Source organism: Epinephelus fuscoguttatus, linkage group LG11 (genome assembly GCF_011397635.1).
Source record: "Epinephelus fuscoguttatus linkage group LG11, E.fuscoguttatus.final_Chr_v1".
Lineage (NCBI taxonomy): Eukaryota > Metazoa > Chordata > Actinopteri > Perciformes > Serranidae > Epinephelus > Epinephelus fuscoguttatus.
In genome coordinates, this window is record NC_064762.1 from 40,737,157 (window position 1) to 40,752,483 (window position 15,327).

The window sequence follows — 15,327 nt, forward strand, 5'->3', positions numbered from 1 at the left end:
CTCTTCTGATAAAGACCAGAACATAACTGCTTCAAAAAGTTTTTCTAAAGGAAGCATGACATGTCCCAAGTGGAGCTAAACATTTCCCCAAAACTCAGTCTGACACCTCTGGTATCTTTAGAAACTTTGGGATCTCCACTAGAATTTGAAAATAAATTCAAACAGCGTTTGGTTGCACAGCATGAGTCATTGAGGTTTAAACGACCTGAAAATCTAAATCTGAAGTAAGCATTGTACTCTAGTTTGACATTTCTGTCTTTATCTGCTGCTGCCTGATAAACATTCTACAAATACATATTGTAGTTATAAAGATTGAGTAATATGCACAGGAACTGGATTGTTTATGTGCAGTGTTTTTCTGTGGTGCTGATATAGTGAAGGAAACAGAGATTTTTGGATTCACTTTGGGGGAGCTGTCATGTTATCCATCTCTATATACACTATATGGTTGGTAACCACGGATGCCTCAGATTGTCTAGTTTCACAAGATACCAGCACTTTAATGCTAAATTAAAAAATGAGTGTGCCGCAGCCTCTTAATGCTCAGACACACCAAACTGACAAACTTGAACACACTGCAAAGGCTACAACCAACGGTCAACCAGAGAGAAAATACCTCTCCACGCCAGCAAACCACAATTGTTATTCAAAAAGCAAAACCAGAAGACTGTCTTAATGCTAGCTAGCCAGTTAGCACATTAACAACACAATCCAGTGTTAAAAGAACAGAGCATATTTGCCATGCACCAGTGAACAATAACACAAACCATTATGAAACATTTCTGCTAAAGTGCTCAATAGAAAAATAATCTGACCTTATGAAACAAGTTTGTTTTGGTCTCATTCCCTCTTGAATTTAGCTCTTTGTTTACTTTCCTTACTACTGTTTCTCTTCTCAAGAGTGATTTCATTCACCCATGGGCTCTGCAATCGTGATGCCGATTCAACATGCTGAATAAGAAAAAAAAAGTCAACTAGTGCGGATGAGGGGCAATGGTGTGGGACACACTCGAGGGCCATGGACGGTCATCAACGGCCCAACATTGACTGACAGCCAACCTTCAGCTTGGTTTATCAGGGCCTTTAAAGACAGTAATGCTGACCTCCAATCATTTTTGGAACAATTGTATCAGGATGGCCATGGCCCCCTCTCGCCCACCACAGAATATGAGAATATTTGAAATCTAAGACATATCTAGTCTGATATCCTCATATAGATATAATATTGATATTTTACCCAACCCTATTGTATACTGTCATGTCCATGTTTAATTTGCAGCAGTTTATAATGGTATATGATGTAGTGAAGTGGAAAAATTATTGTAAATAATCAGGTTAGCCTCATGTTCTTATTATGTTTGGGTCTTTGTATGTATCTGCCTCTGTGAGTGCGCCCTTGTCTGGTTTCCTTTGGGCGTATAAATTCGTGTGTAGTTTGTTTGTCTGGTAAATGATGTGTGTGTGCCTGTAATTGTATTTACACTTATGGAGAAGATGCCAAGTCTAGTTAGTGGACTTTCATCTTAGCCGTTTCTCCGAGGCCATTTGGATTAATGGGACTTTATAGGATTACTGTTAGGAATGCTTAACTTCATGCTGGTTACAGAGAGAGAGAGAGAGAGAGTGGGAGAAGGAAAGGCCATCGGGTTTGGAGCTGAAATATTTGAAGGTGTCACCCATGCCACAGAACACTTCCATACAGGCACATGACCAAACTCACTGTACTGTTTTTTTGTGCAGGGCTTACGCCTAGGCACCAGCACACACCCCCACGCACTCAGTGCTACAGTGCTACACTAACACTTAGTCATCCTCCCACAAATATAAAGGCCCCTTTTATGTATTAGAGTGAGGAGCCCATGATGGAAAATGAACCATCAGGGAGGGGGGTGTGTACAGTACAGTCAGAGTGGGTGTTTGGAGGGAAGTGTGTGTTTGCGTATGCATGTATGTGTGCGCGCATGTGTCCACATCTGTGTCTGCTCAGCAGTGAAAAAAGAGACATGGTAAGGTTTATTTATGTAAAGTGCAGTGGCTGTTCTCCATCAGCGAAGATAGGGTGTGAACGCTGCCAACTTCATGCTTTATCTGCTGTGTGTGTGACCCTGGGAGTCAGTAAGTCAGGATAATAGATTGGCAGAACTGGCCCACTGAATCACAGTGACAAAAAACAACACAGTGGGACTAGGGGGGGAGTGGTTATGATTTATCACTGCTGTCTTATTTTACATGTTGTCTATCCCTTCTGTATTGCTCCGACTCCTGATGGAGATGTTAGATTCCCCTTTCTCACAAACCTCCAGTCCAACATACACAGTGCAGTATAGCAAACCGCAGATAACCCAGCAAACCATCACACGGTGTAATGCAATAAGAATCACTGCAATGAACCGCAAGACTGTGGAAAGACATGAGGGGAGAGACAGCTGTGTTTGGAAGCACTGACGCTGGCTGATTTCAGATGTATGGTGACAGAGTTTTGCTCTGAGTCACCGGAGCTACGAACTCTGATAGAAACATTAAATACTACATAACACACCACAAATGAGCGAAGCACAATGCATAGCTAGAGGAGGCCATGTGGATCACTCTGAAGAACCACAGATCTTTGGAATGGGAGTTGTGGAACTGTTTGGATGCATGAACGCTGGCTGGTTTCAGCCAAATGACTTTCACTTATGCTTCACTTGATGTTGACTCCAGGCTGAGCTCAAGCACCCAAAATTAGATTTGGTTTCAAATTGGCTGAAAGCAATATGATATACTGTGAATGTGCAAAATAAGATACATTTACATAGTGAAAGGTTATTTCTCTGCAATCCACACTACTGTGCCTTTATGCCTTTGCGCCAGTAACCGGTGGCCGAAGGCATTATGTCATCTGGTTGTCCTTTCTTCTGTCTCATACTTGTGACTGCAATATCTCAGGAACATCTCGAAGGAATTTGAATCTTCAAATTTGGCACAAATGTCCACTAGGACTCAAGGATGAACCGGTTTTAGTGGTCAAAAGGTCACTGTGACCTCACAAAACTCGATTTTTAGCTATACTCCAAGAATTCATACACAGTATGACAAGATTTTACACTAGTAGGTGATGGACTGGGGGCTCATCCTACTCTCCAATGTGCTATGTGTGAGCTCAGTCCTGCATGTTCTTTAATGAAGCAATAGGAGAAGATATTCGGTCTCAGTTAATGTAGTTTATTAAGCAGTAAAGGAATAAAATTACAGAGCTCTGGGTCTCAACTTCAAGTCCCTGACGAACAACAAAGGTGTGTCAGTTCACGAAGTCTGACCTCCTGTCCTTTCCCTGACCCAGTATATTTGAGCGTAACAGAGTGTCATTGTGCACGCAAGGCGTTGTCCTCTTCTCATTGGCAGTTCCACTTCCTCCTTCACCACACCACGCCCCTGCCTCGTGTTAATCTGACTCCTTCCCGCTGACAGTGGGGGCGTGGTTCCTGTTTTGAAAGACAAGAGAACAACACAACTCCCTACACGTGCTGTACCTTACTATCTGTACATCACTTTCTATTATTTTTACCATATATGAAACTAATTATCTAAGCATTGCGGTATGTGCTCCTCAGATTTCATGTCTCTTCCTCTCCTGTACTTCTCCGCTTCTGCAAAGCAAACACATTCAGATCAGCTGAAATCATCTTAGTATTCTCATTGTTCACACATCTAAAACTTATATAGTGAAACACAACTGATAGTAAAATGCATAAAATCATTCTATTCCCAACATAGGATTAGATTTAAGATTAAACCAATTGTAATACTGTGGTTGAAGGTCAAAGGTCAAGGTCAGAGTGACCTCACAAAATATGTTTTTGGCCATAACTCAAGAATTCATTTGCTAATAACTTCACACAAATATCTAATAATGATAAATATGTAATAAAATAAAGAAGTGATGAAGTGATTTCTAGGTCAGCTCCATTGTGACATCACAATGTTCAGCATAAAACCCTTTCCTGGCCATTATTCAGCGTCATATCTCAGGAACAGAAGGGGAGACATTTGATCAGATATTTAATGGGTGACACATACCTTGGGTGTCCACCTTTAAACTGTGCTGATTAGATCTTCTGTGCTGTTGGCGGAACAATGGGTGTGAAGCATCCATGGTTTCACAGGCAATGTCAGGACAACGTCTAATGTGAACGTCAATTTGACGTAGAATGCTGATGACAGATGACGGTAATATTTTATTTGTTTTAAGTTGTGTTGTTAAAAATGTAACATTCTAATGCTAACCTGATTTTTATTCCAATCAAAATTGTCCAGTTTAAGAGTCCAGTGTCTTTCTAATGCCATACTGAAGTCCAATGCCAACTGGGTTGTGGTGGACAAGCTATGTAGGCAATCTAAAGCCAGGCTTAGACTGCAGGAGTTTTTAAAATCCCAATAAATTTTGAAATTGGGTTGCATGACGCACATAAAGAGAAACTTCAGTGATGTTCTTCTCTCTCATCTCAAACATGCACATGCTGCAAGATTTCAAATTAATGTCACATCACTCACTGCAGGATATTATTAAGATAATAATTGTGTCAGAGGGAGCATACAGTAAATGCAACACTTCACATGATCTCTTGGGGAAGCAGTTATAAATAAAACAGACTGACATGGTGCGACTCCCTGCTGTAATGTTAACAATAGTCTGCTGTGAGAAAAGCAAAAGTAGAAGGTTAAACTAGTTTAGATGAGATAATGGTTGGGGAGACACAGTCAACATGGCTTGTCTATTCATCAATGAGAACTGGAGGTGAGATTTTAACTGTCAGTTTCAATGTCTGTCATCAGTACCATATACTGTAGCTAACGTTAGCGTTTAGCTCAAGGGCTAAAATGTTTACCGTTGCTTGGCAACCCCATCAGCTGCTCCATATTGACATAATCATAAGTGTAATCATCCAGATTTAACTCCTAAATATCCAACATGTTTGAAATTATCGGAACGACCCCACTGAGACTGTGAGCGGTTGAGTGAGCAGAGGTAGAAGACTGCATCTGTAAACCTCTCACACTACCATTACCATACCATTACTATATATTCTGGGCCAAATATCAGTTCTGACCAAGGTCCAAGACTGGATTCCTCCTCCATTTTTGGGATGGGTGTATTGAGGGTAAATCGGCCCAAAACTCATGTAGTCTGAAACCTCTGTAAACCTGTGTTGACACATCTCCCCGAACATTTTCTCATGTTTTCACACACATGCATTTTAACTGTAAGAGAAACTTGACTGGTGTGTGAAGGCATATAACCATCCATTTTCTAACTGCTTATCCTCTTGAGGGTCGCCGGGGAGCTGGAGCCTATCCCAGCTGACCTTGGGCGAGAGGCAGGGTACACCCTGGACAGGTTGCCAGATTATTGCAGGGCTGACACAGAGAGACAAACAACCATTCACGCTCACATTCACATTCACAGTTTAGAGTCACCAATTAACCTATCCCCAGTCTGCATGTCTTTGGACTGTGGGAGGAAGCCGGAGTGCCTGGAGAAAACCCACACTGACACAGGGAGAACATGCAAACTCTCAATGCAAAGCTTTAGTAACATTATAGCAAGTTGTTGCAACATGCCAGTGTCCGTTTCCTTTACATTTGCTTCCCCATGAGATTATGTGAGGAAATGCACCACCTCACATAATCTCATGGGGAAGCAAATGTAAAGGAAACGGAGACTGGCATGTTGCAACAACTTGCTAGTCTCCATTTCCTTTACATTTGCTTCCCCATGAGATTATGTGAGGTTGTGCATTCATGCTCCCTCTGGCATGATAGTCTTTTTGATATACTGCAGCATGTGATATGCCATTATTTTCAAACCTTGCAGTGTGTGCATGTTTGAGATTAGAGAGAACAGCTTGAATGACCCTAAACAGATTTGCATTTCTGTATTTCTGTACTTATATTACTTGTTACTTATCGGCTGGCAAAATTGCGCTAATACTGCAAATATCAGCCATAAGACAATATAGATGGACAGTAGAGTCTGACAGATAATTAGCCCTGTTCACTTTCACAGTAGCAACAGGAACAGGAGGTCATGAGGTACAATGGAGAATCGGATGTTGAACAGTGGATGATAAACTCTTTCTATCAGTCAGAAAAGCCTTGGAATGAAGGGGAGGATGATGTCATCGGTGAACAGGGGAGAAGCTGAGACAGAGGGTGAGACAGAGGAAGAAACAAGTTAAACGTGTGGGAAAGGAAGAGCAGATAATAAACAGAGATGGACAGGGAGTGAAGCAGGTGGAGAAAGGTGAATTCAAAGAGACAGCAAAAGTGAGAAAAAGAGTGAGATGGGAAGAATGAGATCCACACACACAAGGAGCCCTAAAAACAAAATGAGCTCCACAGAAGGAGACATGTAGAGCAAGAGAGGAAGAGTGACAGACATGGAGACAGACAAAGAGACACAGAAAGACAGAGTGACCGACAAAGTGAGGAAGCTGCTGATTGACTCTCCAGCATGAAGGAGCTCCTTGTATGCTCCAACTTATCTGTAAACCCTTCATAGCTCTGCTCCGATGAATCCGAGAGTGACACTAATTGGCCGTAATAACCACCGGGGAAATAGCAGTGGATGCGGATTCTGGGTAATATGAAAATGATGATAGAAAGAGACTGAAGGACATCTGTGTCTTAAATCTATCTGCAGTTGTTATCAAAAGAGATATCTGAGGGTCATGGGAGGTCAGGGGGATGAGGACAAATTGAGTCACATGTAGACAGGGGGAATGTGTGGGAGTGTGTGTCTAATTCGGTCCCTTTGAGTTTGACTTTTAGTCAGGATATTTTTTCATGTGGAGTAATTTTGAGCAGCCTTCACTCCACGGAAGTTATTTTAGTATTAGAGTAAGGGTTAAAAATAAGATTAAGTTTAAACCTAAATTAACTTTAAAGCTGCTACAATCAATGTTTTTATTAACAATAGATCAAATATGATGTGAGAAGTTGCTTGTATTGACGGACGAATGCTATCACAGGTGCAACAAGCAGCTGTTTTTCTATAAAAACCCACTCTACGCTGGCGGACATACAAATTTAGCCGCTAGCTAGTGGACATAGTTGAGCTTTTACCAGCGACAAACGTTTTCTTTTTGCGATCAAATGTTTTTATTTAGTACCATACAATCACACAAAATACAAAGCCATCATATTGCTACCAGCGACAAACATATGGATGGGTTAGGATTAGGATTAGGGTTAGTGTTAGTACCTTAAAAAAAAAAAAGAGAGAGAGAGAGAAAAAAAAACGTGTCTTTCTTTCACAGTTTTAGTCTATGGGGTAAAGTCTTTGTGGGCCCAATGGCATCACATGATGGACCTGGAAGTTCTTCCAGTGCTGTTCCTGGGGGCTTGTATATAGGAGCTGGTGGAGAGTGGCAAAGTACATAAGTAAGAGAAAGGGCGTAGGTTTTGTTTCAACATTGGGAGGACACATATGAAACAGGGTTTTGTGGGGGTCTTCTACCTGGAAATTTGAAGTGTCAATCACTTCTTTTCCTGCATTTTGGTGAATTTTTATGCACCAAGTTGTGCTTTTTCTGCATCAATTTATGGTGGACATGTCTTAATTTAAAAAAAAATAAATGAATAAACAAAAGTCTTTATAAGTTTTAATGGGGTATGTGCATATGTTGTAAATATTGATGTGTAGTGGCCCCTAATATCTATGCCTTTAATTGAGACTGAATATTCCACATGTATACTAATGTTGCACGTGTCTGGTGGATGTGCAAAAAAGCTGTTCAATCATGTTCACTATATCAATGTACATGGCCATGAGATTAATAAATTATGCCAGTGGCCTATGGCACTGTTGAGTATTACTTGTGCAGGGGTTTGTATGGGTCACTCAGTTAAATTAGTACCTCTAAAGCACAAGTTGGCAGTGGAGTTTCTATGCCACTGTGATTAGTTTCTGTGAAGTGCAGTAAGCGCACTTAGCCATGCAGCAAATTTTTCCCAGTGGCCACTGGTAGAACTGTAGCAACAAAAATCCCATGCGGCCCAAAAAGCATTTTTACTTTAGACCACGTTTATAAAAAACACTTCTGTAAAAGTGTTTGACAGCACACCTCCAACTGCAAATAAGATCAATTATGAGTCTTTTTGTTATGACTTTTTGATCAATAGTGATTTTATGTTTGTAAAACTTTCCTCAAGCTGAGAAAAGTGATTTCAAAATCTGTGATGTCATCACAGTGTAATGTCTAAGAGCAGAGCAGGAGCTCGCAGGTTGGGCCAGTGGGAGAAACCCTAAAGCGCATATTCAGTGGCCCACATGCCACACAAGTAAACCCAGAAGCTAGGAAACTTTTTGGCGTATGCACCAGACAAGCAACTTGATTGGAATGAATAGGTGCCATCTTCATGTCTGGAGTCTAGTTATTATAAAATCTATACCTAAAACACATTAAACATGGCTTAATAGCAACATTATCAAACACAAGTACAAATTTTGAGCTCCATTATAACTGACAAGGTTCACAGACAAAAGTCTTTTCTTTTGCTTGACACAATTTTTCCTCACAAAAATAATTTGCTAATGTTATTAACTTAAACCTATGACATTTTTCATTGTATAAATTGGCCTAGCATCTAGCAGAGTTTTCCTCTAGTCATATGAAGACAGGAACAACTGTAACATTAAATACAGGTAATGTTACAAAATTCAGCATCATTATAACTCACAAGGTTCACTGGCAAAACAACGGTCTTATAGTAGACAAGTTTGCCCCGCAAATACAACATGCTTATATTATTTGCATGAGCCTATGGTATTTCCCATTGCAAAACTGAGTCTAGTGGCCAGCGGACTTTTCTGCTACTCATATGAAGCCAGACTAAACACTTCATATACTATGTTGTAGGTCTTTATTGTCTTCACAATTTACTGTTTCTTATCTGAACTAAAAGTAGATAAAAGCTTTGTTTTCACTTAGGAAAATGGTTTTCAGCTTGAAATAAACAGGGGGTTTGCATTGCTGCAATGTGTACTTGCATTTCGGGTGCAGGACACTTCAGGCTACGACATAGTAGGGCAGAGTCCTGCACAGGTCCATTTTTGAAAACCTATACCTGCCCATACTCGTAAAGCTCAGTAACAGAACCAACTTGTTACCCGTCATTATGTTGAAGTCAAAGCCACACCCACCCACACCCATTAATAAAAGTCCTGCAACCCGACCTGCACCCGTGATCAAACACACACACACAAGCTACAATCACTCAAATTAAACTGGGTTCTTTGTTCTTGAATTACAAAAGTCAAAAGTCTCTTTGACTGGCTGCACTCGTCGGGATGGCGAAAAACATTCAATCACTGCCAGGTTAGGAAACATTTTAACATGCTCCTTCCAGCACCATCAAACCTCAAAAGGATCCTCCTTGGGTGTCTTGAACTCTATGTAGGCTACCACCTCATCCTCGAGCTGCAAAGTTTCATGGCTGCAGTCCTCAATGTCTGTGAAATGTGATGACATGGTCAAATGTCAAATGTCAGTGGCTTTCAAAATAAAAGGCAATGTGGCTCGATAATAGTGATTTAGATGTCAAAATATTGCACATGCACTGTCTATCTTTTTCATTTGTTTTACTCTGAAAATTAAAAAAATATTTTTGTTCTCACCCGCTGCCCGCCTGGGTGTAGTTCATTTTTACCTGTGCCTGTACCTGTGAAGTTATATATACATATTTTTACCCATTACACAACTTTTGTCATGACATGGTGCAGGACTCTGGTGTAGGGTAGCATTGATTCAATGCAGAAGTATAAATCCTGCTTAAGAGTTAAACCTCCTGCATGAAAGGAGGTGTAGTCTCAAGTGTACAACCACAAGTTATATTACCTTAAATACTAATGACTCATTGTATTGTTGCAAGTAACTCTATATAGCCACTTTTGGCTTCCATGTTTTCATTTTCCCACTGTGTGGAATGAACATAACCACTGATAGTGTGGAGTTGAGGGGCACACAATGCAAGCCATTGTTAAAATCATGCAGTTATCCTGAACTGATCTGACATTTGCACCAGCGGACAATTTCTCTTGAATGTTGTACAGAGTACAAGTTTGAGATATTGATCTGGAAACTCACAGTAGTGCCTCACAGTCAAACAAGTCACCAGATTTTTGATGATTGTTTTTGCAAGTCTTTGCCTTTATTTTGCCTGGAAACAAAGAGCAGCAGCAGAGTGTGTACTGAGCGTGTCAGAGGGCTGCTATGTTTGTGCCAACGCCCGACTCTAAACTTACAGTAAACTTCCAGTCATCATACAGTTATTCATTTGTCATTTCCTTTTGCCTGCTTGTGTGTGCTTTCACAGGAACTGGTGTGCTTACGTGGTGACACGCACTGTGAGCTGTGTGATGGAGGATGGGGTGGAAACGTACATCAAACCGGACTATCAGCGGTGTACCTGGGGCCAGTGTCCTCGAGTTGCGTAAGTATCTCTCCTCAGATTCTCCCTCTCTGATGCTGGAATCTAATGTGTATTCAACCTTCTCCTCCAACTTCCTGTCCTATGATCCACAGAGGTTTGTATCCTCTACCCATACACCCTCCCGCCCTATGTCCTGTCTGTGGATACAGTCAGCCCTTTTCATTTTCTTAGTCTGGTCAGGATGGTGTCTGCCTGTGTTGCACGAACATCAGGACAGACATAATTACAACTCAGGGTTTGGCTAATTAATCCCAAGAAAGACATCTCAATCTGACACATGTTACAATGGTAGAGCCCCAGTATGCCTGCTGCAGACCTGAGGATATCCAATAATATGAATATTGAAGAAAATTTATTCTAGATATGAATGATTAAATGGTTTGTCCAAATGTGGATGTTGTACTCGCTGGACACATTAATCAAGTGCTCCTGATGTTTTTCCTCCTTTGAAGTCTTCACCGTGTATTCTGACCCTGGCCTGGCTGCCTGATCCCAGTGCCTGCCAGGGGCCTCGGTCTAAACCTGGACTATGCTAAGAATGAAGCCGACGGGGGTTCCAGGCACCACAGTCTAGTCTCCTACCCAGTAAAAACAATTTCTTCTTCTTTCTCTGTCTTCCTTTCTTTTTGTGACTCTCCTTTCTTTCTCTTTCTCCAACTCCTCCTCCTGCTGCCTCTCTGCGCCCTGTTTTTGTTTTTCCTCTGAGAGTACGGCGGATCCCTTTTTCTCACGCTCTCAGAGCAGGGAGCTGGAAGATGAAATCTTTACTATGGCGCAGAAAAGGCTCTGTGATACCTACATTAATGTTTGTGGGCTGGCATTAAGGAGAGCAACCTGCTAAACTTTCACAGTCAGGGCTTGTTAATGTGCCTGTGATGCTGTCGTAAATCTTTAGTCAGACTTCCAGCCAACCCTGGTCTATTTATTGCAGTGTTACTCTAACAGGGAGTCTTTTCAGTCGCAGAGCTAAATGACACATTGATGATAAAGCTACAGAAGAGTTATCCAAGTAAAACACTCAATTTTTTTTAGAATAATAGTCTTTAAGCAATAAATTAAGATTTAGTAAAGGCTAAATGCAGTTGATTTCTTTTGGAAACTGGGACAGAAATAACATTCGAAAGTTTACAAAGCACTCTTAATCCCATCCATCATAAGTAAATGATTGGGAGCAATTTCCCAGACATCCAGTGACTCAGTGCACATTAATATCAACAGTGTACAGTGGAGGTATTTAATACAAGATTAAGGGACCCCTACAGGTCCTTAACTTGGTTATCAGGGTCACACCACAATTTTTAAATTTTAACATCATGGTCTGGCACAAGTCATCTTAGCTCAAGTCCAGAATTAGTTTTGAGTCTTGAGACCAGAGATGTACCGATACCACTTTTCCCTTCCCGATACCAATTCCAATCCCTGAACCTTAGGTATCTGCCGAGTACCGATCAGATACCAGCGCGTAAAATAAAAATGGATGGGATATGAATTGTTTTATGTCTCAACTCCTAAAACTCTATGTATAATATTAAGAAATAAATACATAATAGTAGAATTAATGCCATAAAACTAGTTATTATTATCCAGTGTTGACACAGATCAAGACACAGGTTGAAGTGCAGCCACACGATTTGGTCAAAAAGACATTTTAAAGGCTACAGTAGAATGTAGGGCTTGTATTAACAAATACAAGAATTTTCACCAGATGACTTAAAGTAAGAAAATTAAAAATAGTGGTGGGGCTTTTACTCACCACAACTGCAGAGGCTACCAGCTTCATTTAAACAGACTACATTATAAAAGGGCCGTTATTTATTAACCCCTCTGTCTTTTTATATTTTTACTTTATATCCGCTCCCGTTGCGTTGATAAAGTTAATGCATGGTGCTGTCATTTCAAACTCAACACTTCCTGAACTTGTTTCAGATTAAAAGCCCCTTATAACCTCGGCTGAGAGAATCCCTCCATTTTCTAAATAGGCTTTTATTGTGAAACATTTGTAGGAACTTGGTTGTGGAGGATACAGTAGCTTGTATGTTTACATACAGCACTACAAATGTAGCTCCTGCCGTCTGCTGACGCTTTTTACGTTACTACAACATTTCGGCTGGCACATGAACAGACACTGACTAAATAAAAATGGGACAAGAATAAACCGATGACATCACACACGTCGTGAAAGACAACCGGGGGATAATTGGTGTGGACCATTGTGTGGTTTGTCATGTCTGTTGGCCAAGTCACAGCACGATTTTATGACTCCACAATCGTGTAATGTGACATAGTGACTTTCAGAACGGGCAGAAAAGTCATGTAGTGTGTACCAGGCATAAATCCTCCTTTACCATTTCTTCCTCCTGCATGTCACTCATTTTCAGTGCGTGACTGCAGTGTGTGCATGAGAGGGGGAGGGGCTGCTGCGTGCTCAGAGAGGCGAGAGAGAGAGAGAGAGAGAGAGCGAGAGAGAGAGAGAGAGAGAGAGAGGCGTGCAGAGCGGAGCTTCAGAGTTGCTTTTCTGAAGCAAAACAAAAGTTTACATTTTCTAAAAAAAAGAGAAAACATTGCATGTCCTGCAATGTGACTGTTGCACATGCACACATCGTGATGGCCATGTTCAAACAATAGCGTGCATGGTATCGGATTGGTTATAGGTTGTACTCGCAGATGCCTGATGCCGTATTTTAGGCAGTATCGGAGGCATTTCCGATACTGGTATCGGTACAACTCTATTTGAGACACAAAGCAACAATACTAAGGACCCTATTTAAACCCAACCAATCCGTGTGTCCCTGTGTCACAAGGGCCTATGTAGATCAGAGTCCTGCACGGGTCCAGTTTTCAAGATCCGCCCTGGCCCGACCAGGCGACATACAAACCCGCACCCGAACCGCAAACCCGCGCATCAGGCCAATTAGTACCGCAACTCGGTCCGACCCGTTGAAACACGACCTGCAGCCCGACCCGTAACCCAGATTTAAAGTAATCATTTTGGGTCATATTGGCTGAATACTGAACAGCATATCGCCACAGTTAAGGTGCCAGTGAGTAAACAACGACCTGAAGGAAGCAGCTCTCACAATAAAAACCTGACTTCAGCTCCATCATCAACCTTCTGTGTTCTTCTCCCATACGAGTGTAAAAGCACTTGTTTGTTACGTTTAATGCTTTTAAACTTTTAATCTATGTAAAGGAACTTTACATTTGTAATAATAGACTTACTTTCTGTCCAGAGCGACGTTCAGCAGTTACGAGCCGTCACGTGTTTTTAGAATCCATCGAGGAGAGGAGTAATCCATCAGGGAAACACTTCAGAAACATTATAAAGTGATAGTTGTACGTTTTATCCACTTATTTCTCAAATACCTAAATAATTATTTACTGTTTTGGAAGCGGCACTTGTTAGATGGTGGCAGCCATGTTGATTCTGTTGTCCAATCACAAATTGTGTTATTAGATGGTGAAACGCGTGTAAACAGCTGAACCAGTGACCGTTGCGAAATAGCGGAGGCGATCCTCAGAGAGTAAATAATGACCAAGATAGTTATCTGTAGTTTACCGAACTAATGACTGATGTGTTTATCTAAAACCCGCGATCCGACCCGCATGTTATTTTTTCCACCCAGATCCGAACCTGGTAAAAAATGTTTTTTTAAAAACCACCCACAAATCAGCTGTTTTTGCGGGTACCCATTGGGTACCCAGTGCAGGACTCTGATGTAGATGCATCTCACTATCTGAATAATATGTAGCCAAGTAGTTTTATTGCCTAAATCTAATTGTGACTGTTTCACAACATTAACCACGTATCACAATATGTTTCAGCTGTGTGTCCCAGAGAGACGCTAAACGGTGCCCTGTGCATCACTATCAGATGCAGAGGGGCGTGACAAGGTGTCAGTATTTGTCTACTTGGGAATGAGAATGGGTCAGTGAGGCTGCACCCAGACACATTGGTACTCTTAGCTAAATGCTAACATCAGTATGATAACATGCTAATGTTTAGGTGATATTATATATACCATGTACGCCATTGTGGTTTATCATGCTAGCACCCTAACATTTGCTAATGACCAAAATATATTAAATTTTGGAGTTTTGGATCTAGGGTCCCTAAATTCTGTAGGATTCATTCTACTGGTACTAGTAGCCTAATGTACATGTTACATGGCAATCCATCCAGTAGCTAGATAGAGATATTTCAGTCTGGACAAAAGTGGCAAACCGACAGACCAACATTGCCATTGATAGAGCTGCTTGGCAAGCACGGCTTAAAAATGAAGACAGGAATCCATGTCATTGGTGTTAAATCTGAAATCTTGTCAAATTAGAGCAAATAAAAGTCCTGATGATATTTTATATCTGAAATTTCTGTTTCATCCACAGCTACCGGACATACAGGAGGCCAAGGTACAAGGTAGCTTACAAAATGGTGACAGAAATGGAGTGGAAGTGTTGCCATGGTTACTCTGGGGAAGACTGCCACGATGGGCCGAAGGTAACCACTGACACTCAGGTCAATGGAGGGCGACCCCGCGTCACGCAGACGGGCTACAACACAGGTGGCGGACAGAGAGGAGAAGGTAGAGATTGCAACAAAGCTCTATGAAATCCAAATGGCATCTACTGAAAATATGTTTTATGTTATTAGGATACACTTAATTCAGTTTGTATAAAAGTATCAAAACATGCTCAGCATGTACATATTTTCTCACATGTATCTTAAAGGAATAGTTTACCCCGGAATGACCATTTGTATATCAATTACTCATCCTGTGTTATGTTGAATTTGTAAAGAATCTTGTTTTTTCTTGCATTTCTCTGTGTTCAAAGAATCCAAAAAACAAATAAATACTT

General features: G+C 41.1%; 1 protein-coding gene across 1 annotated transcript in view; it reads left to right on the top strand.

Annotated features, from left to right (window-relative positions):
* The window catches only part of emilin1a (elastin microfibril interfacer 1a), a 48,383-nt gene that overhangs the window by 16,218 nt on the left and 16,838 nt on the right, over positions 1-15,327 (top strand). Inside the window, exons 2-3 of the mRNA XM_049590646.1 lie at positions 10,357-10,473; positions 14,857-15,053. Of these exons, the coding sequence (XP_049446603.1) occupies positions 10,357-10,473; positions 14,857-15,053 (314 nt within the window). The remainder of the gene's footprint in view (positions 1-10,356; positions 10,474-14,856; positions 15,054-15,327) is intronic.